The sequence below is a fragment of the Chiloscyllium plagiosum genome, chromosome 23 (genome assembly GCF_004010195.1).
Source record: "Chiloscyllium plagiosum isolate BGI_BamShark_2017 chromosome 23, ASM401019v2, whole genome shotgun sequence".
NCBI classification, from domain to species: domain Eukaryota; kingdom Metazoa; phylum Chordata; class Chondrichthyes; order Orectolobiformes; family Hemiscylliidae; genus Chiloscyllium; species Chiloscyllium plagiosum.
This window is the reverse complement of record NC_057732.1, coordinates 28025058-28042031: the sequence shown is the minus strand read 5'-3', so window position 1 is coordinate 28042031 and position 16974 is coordinate 28025058. Positions and strand designations below refer to the sequence as shown.

The 16974-nt window shown below is 37.9% G+C and overlaps 1 protein-coding gene across 2 annotated transcripts in view; it reads left to right on the top strand.

Annotated features, from left to right (window-relative positions):
• The window catches only part of mapk11 (mitogen-activated protein kinase 11), a 51695-nt gene that overhangs the window by 25428 nt on the left and 9293 nt on the right, over positions 1–16974 (top strand). For both annotated transcript variants that reach the window (XM_043713758.1, XM_043713759.1), the window contains exons 5-9: positions 4357–4386; positions 5396–5443; positions 5571–5685; positions 8226–8297; positions 9390–9469. In XM_043713758.1, the coding sequence (XP_043569693.1) occupies positions 4357–4386; positions 5396–5443; positions 5571–5685; positions 8226–8297; positions 9390–9469 (345 nt within the window). The remainder of the gene's footprint in view (positions 1–4356; positions 4387–5395; positions 5444–5570; positions 5686–8225; positions 8298–9389; positions 9470–16974) is intronic.

Genomic DNA, 16974 nt, shown 5'->3' with positions numbered 1-16974 from the left:
GGAGGATATCTGTTGATCTCATTTGCATGTAGACAGAGGTGTTTTGGAAGTGAATTTTCACTAAGAAGTAGATTCATTGCAAAAGATGTAATTTTTTTAAGTGAGGGAGACTAAATGGAATTTACCGTTATTCATTAATTACTTGATGAAATTATTACCACAACTATCAGGTAATTACATATCCTCCTTAAGATATGGGTAAAAGCTAAAACAATTATCTGTGTATGAAGTAAAAGGTTACAATGTGCCCTAAATCTGCCTTCAATTAGAAAACTTATGTGAAATGTTTTCACTGAAAAAGTTCACATTTAATGTTATGAAAATAATTAACCTGCCTGGTTTCTTCATGGATTCAGTTTTGCTTCCTGTGTATCTCTAGCTTGATTTTGTTTGAGTTTCAGTATTTGCAGTTTCTTCCCTTTTTTTTGCCATCTAAAATACTTAAATACTAATTACCATTTACAGAATTATATTTACCTATCTAGAAACATTTTGCATTCATCTATGTCAATGGTATGTTGCAGATTGCTTTCACAAACAAGAACGATCAAAGTCCAAGAACTTAACAATGCTATTCTCATTATTGTAACTAAACCTCTACCAGAAAAATATATTGATCAGTGGAAAATGTACCCAAGATTGAACTCCAAACCATTACAGTCAAGATTTTCTTATGATTGTCAGCTAGCAGGTGTTTTCTCTTGCATTGTAAGGGCTTCTGTTCCACCCACGGCACTTGGTCAGTGACCTGTATGATTCTGTCATATAGATCGATGGTTCTCCCTGGATAGCTGTCACAAAACTACCATTTATGGCAATTGGTTTTGTCAGATTAGTTTGAAAAGGAAGATAGACTGCAAAGATGGAACCTTGAAAGCTAAAGCTGTCCCTTTTGCTTCGACCTCAGACCAGTTCGAAGCAGCCACAGATAGCATCAGAGTTGGTCTTGTCTAAACTTTTTGAGAATGATCTTACTTTATGTATAACTGCCTATAGTGCCGACCTTGCCTCGTTTGTTAGCAAAAGACCTGAATTCACGTGCAATTCAAAATGCTTAAGCACAGAATTCTAGATCATACTGAGAGTGGCTTGCACTGTCAGAGGTACCATATTTTGAATGAGACAGTAAATTGAAGTCTGAGCTGTCATGTTGTGTAAAAGACCTCATAACACTATATCCAAAAGAGAACAGAAAAGTTTTACCTAAGTGCGCTTTTTAATCCTTCAGTCAGTATTACTAAAAACAGATTATCTTGTACTTATCATATCAGTATGAAGCTTGTTGTGCACAAATTGGCTGCCACATTTCCTACAAAACAGCGACATTGGTGTTGTGAAAGGCACTATAACTGCAAGGATTTTTTTACATGTACAGAAGTGAATATCTACATGTAATCTTGACCCATGGTCGCACTTCACATAGTCTGGGTCTGTCATTTCTTAAATTGCCTAAATTCCGTTAACACTTTCAAGAAACTCTGCTAGTTTAAGTCAGCAATGGTCTATCCTGACTTCAGAAAGAACAGAGTTGTTTCATCAGCAATAAATCTGAAATTCATTAAAAGTATTAAACCAAAAAATGAAATAAGTCTGTAAATCTGATGACAGAATATTACTGAAATTAGTTGGTTCGATCAAAATTTGTGCAGGGAATAGACAAGTTAAACATTTACATTTAGTTAAATGTTACATTTAGTTAAACAGTCAGCTAGTAAACATACCCAACACCCAAATTCATCCACAAGGGTAGCAATAACAGAGATCTCAATGCCAAACAACAACTTATTTTTAAAAAAAGACACAGGAATGATGGTAGTTCAAGCTTGATTGTGAATACAAACTTTATGACATTGATTTTTGACACTTTATTTGGTATATTTTAGACAGTCTATTCTATTCTACTTTACATGTCAAAATCATTTCTCATGGAAATGTTAAATGTTTTAAACACGAAAGTGCTTGTCAATCTTTAGCAAATCAAAATAAATAGGTTAAAATACCATAAAGCTATAGTGAGTATTTGCAAACCATTGTGCTGTTTTAAAATTGTCAAAATTATTTTAACATGATCAGTAGACAAAAATATGCAAATATTTTTGACAAAACAAAGTGCACAAAATTATCACTTCCAGTAACCGAGAGAGCGAGCTGTATTTTACAACTTTCTTTCAAGGCTGAGGAGGCGATTGTATTTTTTGTCGTATTGCATTTGGGCCCGTGGATGACCATTTCATTACAGATTGCACTGTTTCTTCCATCAGTTAATTGATAGGACTAAGGGCCCTCAAAAATTATAAATTAATAATAACTAAAATTTAATAATATAATTTAGATGTATTAAACAAATTGAAAACAACAAAGTTGTAAAACAACCAAGCATTCTAGTTAACACACAAACAATAATTATACATCACAGCGGCGTGCTGTAGCAAAGACCTCAAAGAAGAAAAACAGTATAATGCATTGAAATTAAGTAAATCTCATCACCACTTCTTCACAGGCTATTTCTAAATCCTGACAATTTGCTGTGACAAACAAATACCACATTTAGTGCAATTGTATGAGGGAACATTCTCTATCAAAATGCAACTGCAATTTAGCTTGAGAAAAATAAATCCTCATAGAAATATCCAGACAATTCCTTTGAGAAAATATTAGTTCTAAAATCCTGATTTTTGGCAGTTTACTAACTTTCTGTATTTGCCCTGGGGACATAGATCAATTAAAAGCAGCTATAACAGCAATGGACATTTACCATCAGCCCATCTTAAAGCTTTTCTGCCTTAAGTTTCTGAACAATCAGCGGTAGATTGAAAAAAAAACCTTCGGTATATAGGCACTGTTCAGGTTCTAACTATTTGGTTTTATCTGACAACCTTCAGTTTTGGTTTTCAAATACTCTGATGTGTTGGTATCTATCACCTTTACCTCAATTTTCTTACGAGAAGCTGACACACAAGTGCTGTTTGCTTAACTGGTCATAACCACAAAAATCAACATTTCCTGAAAGCAGTAGGGCATGCTTTTGAAGCCTCCAGAATGGAAATCATGCACATGATGCCCAGTACAAATATTTAATCCATGTTATAAAACTGTCACTCAAGCATAATTTTGGCTCCTTATTAATTACCAGCATTTGTTCCTTCTCACGTCAGCCCTACCTGTTTTAAAATGCTTTTTAAAATTTATTAGCCAAACCTTGAGTGTGGCTGCACTAATCCTTGCAGCATCTCTCCTGAAGATAGTGTAAAATCCCCATGAGTTCATTGTGGAAATGTTCCCACTGTATTGTCTGAAATTAAATGCAAATCAGTGGGAACAATCCTGTGGGTGATGTCTGAAGATCTCCCATGTTGAAGCCTTCCAGCAAATTGAGCCTGCCATGATTTTATATTAGTGCATACATTCTTGATATTTTCTCTTCATTTTGTAACTGAAGCCTATGCCACAGAGTAATTCCAGCCATAAAAGTGAGCAATCCACTAACTACCAGAGCTTCAACACAGTTCTGAATAAACTACCAGAATGCTTCCATCTGCAGCCATGGCAACTGTTTCTCTCACAAGATGACACCAACTGAGCCCTAATCCACTCGACTTGAGGACAAAGTGGCATCTGCCATACACATACATACATATACACACTTCTTGACAAAGGCCAAAGATTGATCCTTGCTTTGAATAGCTTTTAAATTTTGGGCATAGTGGGGATGTCGCGAGACGAGCAATTCAGAACCACAGGCAACATGGGTTCAAATCTCACTGTGACACATGGTGCACTTTGAGTTCATTAAAAAAATTCTGGAGGAAGAAGCTTGTGTAATAACAACCATCTAATCATATATGTCATGTTCACTAAGAGAAGGAATTCTGCTATCTTTACCCGATCTGATGTGCATGTGATTCTGGACCACAACAATTTAATTGGCTCTTAACTGCTGTCTGAGCAGTTAGGATAAAATAAATTCTGGCCTGGACAGTGACACTCATATCACATAAATCAATAAAAGAAAATCTTTTGTAGGCTCAACCCTGACTATATCAACGTCATTAGGCAACTTTCCTGTAACAAATAAATCAGCATCAAAAAATGCTTTCTCTAGTTTGACCTTTTCTTTCATTTTCTTTCTCGTTCTCCATGCTCCCTAGTCTCTCTCTACAGTTCTGGAAAAAACAATTTTTGATAGGTTTATCATAAGACAGAGTTAACTATTGTTTTTCGCAGTCTTTCCACATAGAAACAAAAATGGTCAATTTCAACAAGAAAAATCTGGCAATTTCAAATTCAATTTCACAATACATTTATGATGAAATTTTTGATTTATAACATCATAATTTCCTGTTTTTCTTCTGACAGTACATCCATTCAGCTGGTATCATTCACAGAGTAAGTTGAGTTTGTATTATGTATTGTATCCTGTGTAAGTTTTTATTCTCAGCATGTCCTGCTTAAGTAAAAGTTTAATAAGACAAAAATAAGTCAAACCAGTAAACAGTCAAATTAATAAAGAGCTTAAGCAAATGGGGAGAGAAAGTTCCATCACAATAAGTTTCTGACCCCAGAGTTTCCATTTGTTTAGTGGTGACTGGCAATCCGCCAGCTTGTTCCATTTTAGACGAGATACAATCAACAAAAGACTGCCTTCCCAGCTGTTTGCAAGCATAGTTGAGTAGGTTCAGCTGGAAACCACTGCAATACTTTTAAAACAGCCCTCATTTCTGTGAAGGCTAATTTCAGAAAAGCCATGACTTCAGTCTTGGAGTGCTATAGACCATTAATCTCTCCTAGAAGGGTCCCACCATGCCAGTGAACTGTATGTGTGAGTATGTTGATAGCACACAGTAACTTAGAAGTATAGGGGGAAATACCAAGAGAATTTAGAATGGATAATGCTATCCCACCAATTGCCTCCCTTATTAATATGCCAGGCTACAGGGGGCAGACAACCATGTATTCGAACGTTCGAGGACATTGGAAAAAGCAAATGTTTCATATAGGTTTACCACTTTTGTAGCAGGATAAGGGGCTAAAATGAATGCAAACACAGAGAAGTATATGCCTTTTGGGACTTTGGTTTCTGGGAAATCTGTATCAATAGCTAGTGCATGATAGGGTTATAGCCAGTAGGAACGGTAACAATAAATATTTTCATTATAAATATTTTCATTACAAATATTACAAATCTAAAGAATTAAATTATGTAACTTTTTAAAACCAAATTACAGAACAAGGTCTGTTTCTTCATGTTTAAAGACTGATCAAAAGATATGTAATGGCAAAATGCAGGATTGCAAAGAAAGTGAAGAGTCAATGTGATATCATCTGTTTTATGCATCCAAAGCATTTGATGTTTCTACATTAGTCTGAAATAGTGATAAATATTTTCTCTCTGCAGGATCTGAAACCAAGCAATTTAGCAGTAAATGAGGACTGTGAATTACGAGTAAGGATAACTTAGTTCCCTTGCTGTTGAATTCATATTTGAAGAAGTAGAATATTTTTTCTTTACATCTTTCTCTTCCTCCACCGCTTGCTCCTAACATATAGTTTTATATTTATTGAACATACAGATTCTAGATTTCGGATTGGCACGGCAGACCGATGATGAGATGACTGGTTATGTAGCAACTAGATGGTATCGAGCACCAGAAATAATGCTAAACTGGATGCATTATAATCAGACAGGTAAAAGGAATGCTAACACCTATAGAAACATTGTTCAATTTTCAAATCAGTGCCAAGGATTCTCTAAGTACAGACTCTACAGTATATGTTCCATTCACAGTGTTTCATGGTGGGACTTGCAAACCTTGTATTGTAATATTTTACAAATGGTCAGCCCAGTCAGAACTCTGGGTTGGACTAATTCTATTTAATATAAGCTCCCATCCCATACTGGGCATCTGGCTAGGAACTCACAAGATGAGGGGTTTTTGAAAAAAAAAACTGAAATAAACACAGCTGCAAATTAAAGACATGGATAGGATGTTTTTTTTTCCCTTTCTTTGGGCATATTTTCAGTCTTTCAGTCTGGGAAAAGTATTTCTCAAGAACATTGGTAAGAAGCCAAAATCAGTATAAACCAGTTCCCTATTTATGTTTTCTGACATTCTCTTAATATGTGCCTGCTGAATCCCAAGTGCCATTACTAACGGATATAATGAAAGTCAATGGAACTGCAGTTCTGTTTCTTACTTTTATATTTACACTGCACTAAATAAAACACAAATAAAGTTGAAAAATACCTTCCGTGCACATTTGTTGTGAGAGAAAGCTTGTGTTTTATTCACTCTTGCCATATCATAATTTTGAAGAAAATATTTGAATAGAAACTGCTGAACGATAAAGATAACCTTCCTGCAGTACAGCTAGTTGAATGATGCATAATATGGAATGCGTATATTCCAACTGCACAATCAAAACTCAGCTCAGTCAAAACAGGCAAAAATAACAAGTGGTAGATGTTTTATGTAGAGATATTATCATGGTGTGTTTTTCTTATTTTGGGGACAATAAATATTTCAGTTACTGAGAAGAAAATGCTTAGAAACAACTTCAGAGAGCATTTGCAGCAATATGTAGGACACGATGGTTAGGTTGTAGAGAATGCATAAAACCCTTTACAGATCTGCATTGTCTTCACCAGCCTTTCTGCTAACTCTTCCTTGATATTGATGGCTGCTAAATTGATGTGGATAAAGAGTTTCCAGTGCCACTTAAGATTTTGATTTGCTGACTGGATTAAGAACATAGCATCTGCATCAAACTAATTTTATAGCTTGTACTCGATTCGTAAGAGTAGACAATCAAAATTTTGGATCTATGTTGCAAAAAAAATTAATTAATGCAAACTTTGACTATCTGGGCCTCAGGTCTATAATTAACTATTTGGATTAACTATTTGGCTTTAATGAAATATGGCATTCCAAAGTGCTCCACAGCAGCACAATACAAAATATGACCCTGAACCTCATAAGGAGGCATTGGTCTGATGTCAAAGAGGTAAATTTTCATAAGTGCCTTAAAGGGAGAAAGCAAGGTAGAGAGGTGGAAAGATATAGGAGTGTGTTCTGGAACTTGAGGCCAAGGCAGTTGAAGGTACAGCCCTGTCCCTCAAATGAAATGGTGGAGCCTCCTACTGACAGGCCAGGGTGAGCCTGAGGCACATTCTATGAACTTCTCAGCATGGACTTGTTGGGCTGTGACAGCTATAACAGAGACCCCAGTGGAGGGGAGCTGCCTGTGCAACGATGGCCTGGTAGCTGTGGTCAACTTATAAATTTAATACAATGTATAAGCGTCCCCCTTAAGGTGCCCATGCAAATCTCCCACTGACAGTGATGGTCTCCCACAGTAGGCTGGAGGAGAAAGTGAGGTCTGCAGATGCTGGAGATCAGAGCTGGAAATGTGTTGCTGGAAAAGCGCAGCAGGTCAGGCAGCATCCAGGGAACAGGAGAATCGACGTTTCGGGCATAAACCCTTCTTCAGGAGGCTGCCAGCCCTCTAGCCCCTCGGGCACCCCTTTGGACTTTCTGTCTGCTGGGGCTCAACTGGCATTGCTTCTGGAGGTGGCTGCCTCCTTGCAAATCTTCGCCAGGGATCGGCCAGGGTTATCGCCAGCTTCCCAGAGTTTCAGCCCAGCATTCAGATTGGGATGCCGAAGTTAAAATTCAGCCCATTATCTCAATTTAAAACTTATTCTGCTTCGACAAGAAAATGAATCCAAAGGTGACCTCCAACTGTGATTACGTAAACCTGGTCATATCAAGTTTTGGTAACAGTAGGTTTACAGTAACAGTATAATGAACATTAGAAGATATACCATTGGAACAGAAGTAGGCTCTTTAGCCAGTTTGTCTGTTCAATGAGGTCAGACCAATGTGTGAACAAACTCCATGTACCTGCCTTTACCCCATACTCCATACGACCTTTGATTGTTAAATAAAATCTATTAATTGTTACTTTCAGAAGAGCTCTGAACTTGTAAGACTAATTTTTAGACTGTGCCCTTTAATCCTAGACTCCCAATCCAAGGGAAACAAGTGAGAAATCATGACTTAAATTTGTATTGCAGTCGATGCCATGAAACCGTGTTAAGCTATATCCCTGAAAAGAAAGCCTCCAGAGTGTCATGGTAAAGTTGTTGCACCAATGCACACAATACAGTTTTGGACTTGTTTTCAGGTTTCTTTTTAATCTAAATTCTTTTTCTTTTGCTTCCCCAGTGGATATTTGGTCTATTGGATGCATTATGGCAGAGTTGTTGAAAGGAAAAGCCCTCTTCCCAGGAACTGATTGTATCCTTGACAAGTTTTTTTGTTTGTTCGATAGTATTTATTCTGATTTTAGACTGGTAAATGGAATGAACATAAAGTAAAAGAATTTGAAATACAAGTTATCCAGAGTTATGTTTACTGCTAGGGTGACTCATGCACTCTAATAGGAGTAATCTTGGTCTGGAAAGCTGTTGTATTGAACACTGCGCCTACCGCAATGAAACCTGGACCATCTACCAACATCACAATAAGACTCTAGAGTGTTTCCACCAGCAGTACTCACATTGAACCCTATGGATCAAATGGGAGAACAGCTGGACCAATGTGAGCACTCCCCATGAAGCTATACCTACCAATATCAAAAGCTCTGCTCCTAAAGAGCCAGCTCCCATAGATGGGCTCTTGTGTCCAGATGCTCAAAAACTGCCTCCGCCTTTAAAAGTTCTCATCTTCCAGCTCTCCATTGGCAGTTGGTCCAAAGGTTGGGCAAAGGAAAGGTATAAATAGAGACTCAAGGTCACCCTAAGACACAAAAGGCTTCGGCACTACTGACTGAGAGGAGAATGGCTCAGTATGGCATCGCCCAAACCATCAAGACACAAGACACCAAGGTCCATGACTTCACTGGGAGGTCAAACAGCAGCACCAAAGGAAGAATGACGCCCATCCAGTGGTGCAAATTCCAACTTCTTGTTGCAATAATGTGCTCCCATTACAGAAAAGGTTTTCGAGCCAAAATTGGGCTTATCTAAGGACTTCATATAAATTGACAGACATCATCCTCGATTCCAACGGACCCCCACTGCTGTTGACAAAGTACAGCAATAGTGCTAAAGTTTAATTTTTCACCAACATGAGCTAGAGCTGATTACTAGCTAGAGCTAGTGTTTGTATGATTGGTATGAAATGTAAGAAAAAGCCTCCCTCTTATCTCTAATTATTACAGATAATAGTGAAATTGTAACTTTGACCATCCTCATTTTTCTAGATAGTGAGCTTTCCCAATCTTATATGGTCTATAAAATATATTGAGCTTTGATTAAGCAGCAGATATTGTGACTTATCAACAAGAGCATTTTCTTTTCTCCTCTATATTTTCTTATAATGATACAGATATTGATCAACTGAAGCGAATAATGGAAGTTGTTGGAACACCGAGTACTGAATTACTAAAAAAGATATCTTCAGAACATGTAAGTGAGTGTTTGATCCTAACAGTAACTACTGTTCAAACAGGAAGTTATTTGTCCCCTCATATAGTCATCAGGTATCAAAGTGGAGAGTACATAGTCACACTTATGATAAAATTCTGCCTTTGATAGGTTTTCCTCCTTTCTATCCAACATGATTTTAGTGAATTGTGATTTCAAAGTAATTGTGACAACTATAACTGGTAAATATTCATGTGTGGTCTTGGAATGTGTGTAAGCAAACTATTTAAAAACATGAGCCATCACAAATAAGGCCGACTGAACAGAAACACGCTTTGAGCAGGAATTTGCAAAGTAACAATCAGCCACAGGAATCTGTAATCAGGGGTTTCTGTAACCAATTGTACTACTCCCTGCTACAGCCAAAAGCTGAAATTTGCTAATTTGGACAAAACAAAAACATGAAAGCATCTAATAAATGTTTTCCCTTTAATGGACAGCATAAAAGTAAAAGATAGGCTTGCAGTCTCACAGAACCAACCTTTCATAGCCTCAGTACATCCTAAAGCTCATTACACCCAATGAAGCCTGTTGCTGGATAGACGCTGCTACAATTTAGGAAACCACAATTTGCACACAGTTCATAATACACATAGCAATCAAGATTCTTCTTTGGTGAGGTTTTATTCTGAATAGATAATTGACTGAATAGTCTTGCCTCAGGCAAAGTATGCAGCAATAAATGTTATTTACAAGTACTTAGAAATTATAACAAACTTTTTGGCATATATAGTCCATTTTCGTCTTTTCCCCTCGTCAATTGTTATCCTTATTTCATATGCTGCCCTTATTCCCAAATCTCTATTCTGCTTTCCGACAATCACCCATCTAAGATATTCTTAAATGTTCACATGGCTTCTAGTTTAATCAGTTACTCCAGTAGTGCTTTCCACACCTTCGTGGCCTTTTTATCCATCTTATTCTAGTGGACAGAAGATTGCAAAGTGCATTTGATCTTGCAGTAAAGACGTCCACACACCCCTTGCCATGCTATCATGCCCATTTCTAAAGAGGAACCTCTCCATTCTATTTATGCAAATGGAGAACATGACCTCATAACTTCAGAGTTTTTTAGTTTCATCCGATACCAGCTGGTTAACCACACAGTGCAGTAGTGGGAGGAGTGACACAATCTATCTAATTAGAGACTATTCTGGGTTCGGAGTTACTGAGGGGGGCTGAGTACACACCCCTGGGGAGCTCCAGTGTTGAGTGTTAGTGAGGATGAAATATTGTCCCTAATCTTCACTGATTGTGGCCTGTAAGTCAGGAAACTGAGGATCCATTGTAGAGAGTGGGGCTTAGTACAAGATCACTAAGTTTAGTAATCTTTCTCGAGGGGATAATAGTGTTGAAGGCTGAACTGTAGTCAATGAGTAGGATTCTTACATAGCTGTTCTTGGTGTCAAGATATTCTAAGGAGGAGTGAAGGGCAGGTGATATGGCATCTGATGTGGATCTGTTGGTCCGATAGGCAAATTGGAGTGGGTCAGGAGTGGGAAGGCTGGAGTTGATTAATGCCATGACCAGTCCTTCAAAGCACTTCATGACCACCGATGTTAGGGTCACTGGGCGGTCATTGAGACATGCTACATGAGCCTTCTTAGGCACAGGGATGATGTTGGCCTCTTGAAACAGGCAGGGACGGTGGCCTGCTGCAGGGAGAGGTTGAAGATGTCCGAAAAGACCTCTGCCAGTTGATCTGCGCATGCTCTGAGTACACGGCCTGGTACTCTGTCTGGTCCCATCATTTTCCTTGGATTCACACAAAGGAAAACTGATCTGACCTCTGATGAAGTGACTGTTGGGATAGGTCCATCAGGACTGTTCGGAATAGGTGTTACCTCTCCGCCAAAATTCTGCTCAAAGCGAACATAGAAGGCGTTGAGACGATCTGGGAGGGATATGTCAGCGTCTGCAATCTTGCACTGTCTCTTTTTAGAACCTGTGATGTCATTCAGTTCTTGCCATAGTTCTTACCTTGTCTGTCTGGGTCTCTAGTTTGGGTCGGTATTGGTCCTTGGCTGTCTTAATGGTTCTGCAAAGGTCTTACTTGGATTCCTTATATTTAAATGGTCTCCTGATCTGAAAGCCTCACGCCTGGTGTTTAGCAGGTTCTGTATGTCCAGATTCATGCAGGGTTTCCCGTTAGGGAACACCCGGATTGACTTCCTCCACACACATGCTGATAAAGTCTGTGATGGTGGTGGCGTACTCGTCCAAGGTACCTGTTTGAACGTGGCCCAATCAGCCGATTCCAGACAGCACCAGAGTTGATCTTCTGCCTCTTCCGACCAGCACTGGACCTGTATCCGTGAGGGGGTCTCCTGCTTGAGATTTTGCCTGTATGCCAGGAGAAGAATGACAAAGCTGGATGTGGGGAAGCAAAGGCATAGTAACAAAAGAAATTGTACAAATGAAAAGAACAATAAAGAGTTACAGAGAAGAAAGGGTGTGACAGTAAGAAAACAAAGGATGGAGCACCAAAAATCAAATAGAGTGAAAATTGAGCAAGGTAGAAAGAAATTCAGTGAAAAGGAGATTAATTCAATAGAGATTAATTGAGCAATTTTGGCAAAACCATGACAGATGATTAACGAAAGCCAGAGAAATAAATTTTCATGACTTATATTTCTGTATCACCTTCATCATAATAAAACATTACGTTAGGTTTTGAAATGTGGGACCAATTACCCAAGGTAGGCAGTTGATTATTCAGAAGTAATTTTCAGATAGTGTACTAAATTTAAGCAGTAGTTTAGATAGAGAGAAAAAGTAAATGACTCATGACAATTATGGATTGATCAGTGGTAGCAGAGGATGAAGAGACAGTTGGCACAGTGTGTGTTGATCTCATTTGAACTGTGGAAGCACTATCCTGCTCACGATTCAAAGTGCTAGAGATCCCCTCCTTGTGGCTTCCTCTTCCTCTTCTCGGCCATCTTCCATCTGAAGATGATAGTTGTCTGAAAAGCAATGCTCCTTGATTCTGAGCACTTGTTAATAATCATCATTTTTAGGGGTTTGGTAGACTGTTCTGAACACAGCGCAGGACAGGCTACGCAACTGACAGGATAGTCATCTCCCTCTTTGCCCACCTCCTCGCTCAAGTCAATTTGCATTATGCCAGGATCATCTTTTTCTAAACACTTGCGCTGATAGTAGGTTACTCAGGTTCTATTTTCGCTAACTTGGAAACCTGACATAATTAATGACCCACTTATTTCCAGAAGTGTTTTAAGCATTGATTTCCTTTCTTTGCAATTGAATAATCAATGCAAATTTCACAACGTTTTTATTATTCCAAAAATAGCTACTTATTAAGGGACTTATTTTCTTGCAATCCCAAGGTGCTTTACACAAAAAAAAATTGACACTGAGCTGAAAAAGGAGATATTGGGATAGATAATCAGAGCTTTGGTCAAAGACATCTGCTTTCAAAAGGTGTGTCTTTAAGAAAGGAAGAAATGTATAAAAGCTTAGAAACTAGAGTTTTGGCCAGAGACAGCATCAGTTGAGGAGTGATTAAAATCAAATGGCAGGATAAGAGGTGGATAGTTACTTACCTCTGACAGTTGTAGAGCTGAAGGAAGTTCAGATGTATGGATGGATTGGGCTTTGGATGGATTTTAAAACAAGTAGGAAATTCTAAAATTGAGGCATTGTTTAACAGGGAGCCAGTGAAGGTCAGCGAGTACATTTACTGGTACTGAAACTGATAGACTTACTTCTCACTTCCTGCAAGTCATTTTAATTTTAAGTTGCATTTCTTCTCATATTACATTTATATGTTATTTCATGACTTAATTATTGGAAATATGTTGACCCAAAGGCTTGCATAAACATTACTAATCTTGTTTATTCTCAACACTATTAAAATTTTATCCTGGATTTTGTTTTTAAACTTCGGAGACCTTGTTTCCACATCAATTATTTATATGGAAATAATGTGATGTTGTATCAAATTCTAAATGAATAATCAAGAAGTGACCTGCAGCTTGTTAACGGGCCCTTCCCGTTTTAACAAGCCAACAATATGAATTCTGAAGTTGATGAGTAACTATTGAGAAATAAATATCAGCATGTTGACACTGTAGGATTACCCAAACTCAAATTCTAAAACTGAATTTCAAAATCTGTAATGAACAAAATGTGTTGAAATTTTGAAATGTTCTTATGGGTTCTGGGAGAACATAAAATTTATTAAGTAATTTTCATACAGAAGGATGTAACTTTGAAATCTCACCCCAATGAGGTACAAAGTTGCTGCTTTGTAAATAAAGACCAACTCAAGAACCTGTTTATACTCATTGAATAGAAAGGTATCAAGATGGACAGAGGAATTCGGAGACCCGGAGTGCATATCTACCAATCCCTGAAGGTGGCAGAACAGCTCGTCAAAGTGGTAAAGAAAGCATATGGGATGCTTTCTTTCATTGGGCAAGATACAAAAGAAGGAATTTCAGAACTATGTAAGACATAGACCAGGCCATAATTGGAGTTTTCTATCGAGTTCTGGTCATGACAATTTCATGGAGGACAACATTGCTGCACAGAGAAAACAGAGAAGATTTTATAAGAACGTTGGCAGGGTTGAAAATTGCAGTTAGGAACAAAGGTTAGGTATGCTAGCATTGTTTCCCTTAGAATAGAGGTGTCTGAAAGGTGGTGTAATTGAGGTGTTCAAAATAATGGAGTGGAGGTGTGCTGTTTGGGTAGAGTAGGCAGAAACAAATTGTTTTCCTTTAGGAGAGAGGTCACTTATTAGGGAGCACAAAATTAAGGTGATCACTGGAAGGAGAAACATTTTCAGCTAGAGGATGGTGGATATCTGGACTTCACTGCTCAGTTCAGGAGGTGGAAACCCTCAATTCAGTGAAGAGAAACCTGGATCTGTATCTGAAGTGCTGTAATGTGCAAGCCACAGAGTAGGTATGGGTTTAAAATGGGCAGCTAGCTCATTCAGTAGGAGCAGACACAATGGGCTGAATGGTCACTTTCAGAGCTGTAATTTTTCTATGATTCCCATAGTTTTAAAATTTCAGAATTGCATTTTAGTGGTGAAGAAGAAACTCCATCTCATGTTGTGGCCTGGATTGAATGTATGTTTGAATTTATCCTCGAACCTGCAAAGACATTTCAATTTACCAACCTATAATCACTGCAAGATGATCTACAAGTATATAATTTGAAAATGAAGGATGTTTACAGTTATCTGGACATTTGCACCATTTGTGCTTGAACATTGTTTACAAATCTGAAACGTAAACTGACTATATTTTATTGTGGATGGATGCAGAGTTATGCCCACTCCACCATTGCAAACTGTATTTGCAGTGGATTAACATAGATTCAATGCACATTCATGATGAGTCATGCTGCCCAGACCACAAGAAGGTGATCAAGTCATGGCCTCAACTTAAGTTACTTGAAAATCTATCCTAACGGAAACATATGGGAGATTGTATTTGCATGCAGATTGTCCCAATCATGCTGCACAACCTTGGCCAAAGGATCATGGAATTCCATGTGCATTATTCCTCTGAAGCTTGTCGGGAAATTGTTGGCAATTGATAGTAACACTTTTTCAAAATACTATGTACACTTTTAACAAATATTGTACAAAACAGTGTTTGAAATAGAGGAATTATGTTGTTGTGCTTGCCGTTTGTAGATATTGAAAACTGTGATTTCCCATCATTAATGCAAAACATGGCCACATCTTTCTGCCATAAGCATTAACCGAAAAAAAACTTTAAAAGCAATTGCTCCCAAGGGTTTAATCTCAAGCTTCATCCTATAAATTTCATCAGATACAGCCCAGTGTTTATATTGGAGCTCAGAGTCTCTTTCTGTTCTCACCAGAAATTGTTAAAACAAAAGGGTAATATTTATTGTGCAGTTTCTAAAGTAGAAAAACATGCAGTTGAGTTGAAGGAGCATCCTAACAAATAAACTGATATACTACTAAATTTATTAAGTGAAAGATGCCAGAAATGTTTAAAAGGGTAATATGTATTGTGCAGTTTATAACCAGGAACAATACAGACTGGATCAGAGTCCAACTTTAAATTTTTGGCATCACCAGGACAAAATCCAACATCCAAAACATGGAAGTTCATCCATATCTGTGCTGTAACATACCCTGTCTTACAATGCCCATGTGCAAAATTCTAATCAAAGTGACTAGGACTACTGTCACAGCCTTGCGATTCCCCAAACCCCATAAATTCTGTGTTCACTGGAAAAATTCTTTTAAAAGGTCACACTGCTGTGACAGAGTCAGATCATACTTTAACTAAAAACAAAATCCATGAAACAAGAGCACACACCATTCAAAAATACTGACGTATTTAAAAAGAATCTCAACCCCTTTCCTTCCTGTTTGTCCCAGGCATACATGCTCCCTGGCTCAGATGGTAATGAATTCTATGTCTCCCAGAATCCAATTGCTATGACGGTCAGGAACAGTATTTGTCTTTCATAATCTATATCAATAATCAGAAAACAGTATTTAGAAACCCTGACTTGAAGACCAATGCAAGCACCTATTAAACAGGTTTGTGGTTGGCAGGAAACTAGGGTGTGGTGAGCACATCTTGAGTGTTGTTTAACCCGGTCATCATTCCTCTTTAATCCTGCTTTTCTTTTAACTAGCACTAATGCAGAGAGTTTTCTAAAGTAGAAAACCATACAGTTGAGTTTAAGGAGCATCAAAACAAATAAATTGACATACCCACTAAATTTATTAAGTGAAAGATGCCAGGAATTTCTAAAACAAAAGGGTAATATCTATTATGCAGTTATAACCAGAAACAAAACAGACTGGATCAGAGAACAACTTTAAATCTTTTGCATCACCAGGACAAAGTCCAACATCCAAAACATGGAATTTCATCCATATCTGTGCTGTAGCATACCCTGTCCTACAAGCTCATGTGCAAAATTCTAATCTTTTGCATCACCAGGATAAAATTCAGCATTCAGACCATAGAGTTTCATTCTTATCTAATTGTAATTATATTCTAACAAAGCTTCCTTCAGTTGTTGGCAGGAAATTTCTTGTTCAGAACCTCAGTCCTTGGGCAGCATGTTGTAGATGCAATGAATGCAATCTTTGCGTAGCTTCCACTGTTATCAACATTCTCCCCTCCACCCTCATCAATATTGCAAAAACACCATTAGGTTTGTAATAGATTTTTGCAAATGAAAGGTTCTCATTACTGCATTAGCTAGTAGGCTACAAGACCCCTTTCCAAGCTGCCATTTCAGTAAATGATCTGTTAGGAAGATAGATTCCCTGGGATACCCATTTGTATCCTTTTCTGGAGATTAGCTTGAATAACATTAAAGTGGATTTTAAATTGGGGTGCAGGCAGATAGGGTAAGAGAGAAACACATTCTCTGTCAGAAATTTCACACCAGCAATATTTTAATCCCTATGCTTTTTTAACATTGGTTGGCAGGTTTCCCATCCAGATATATTA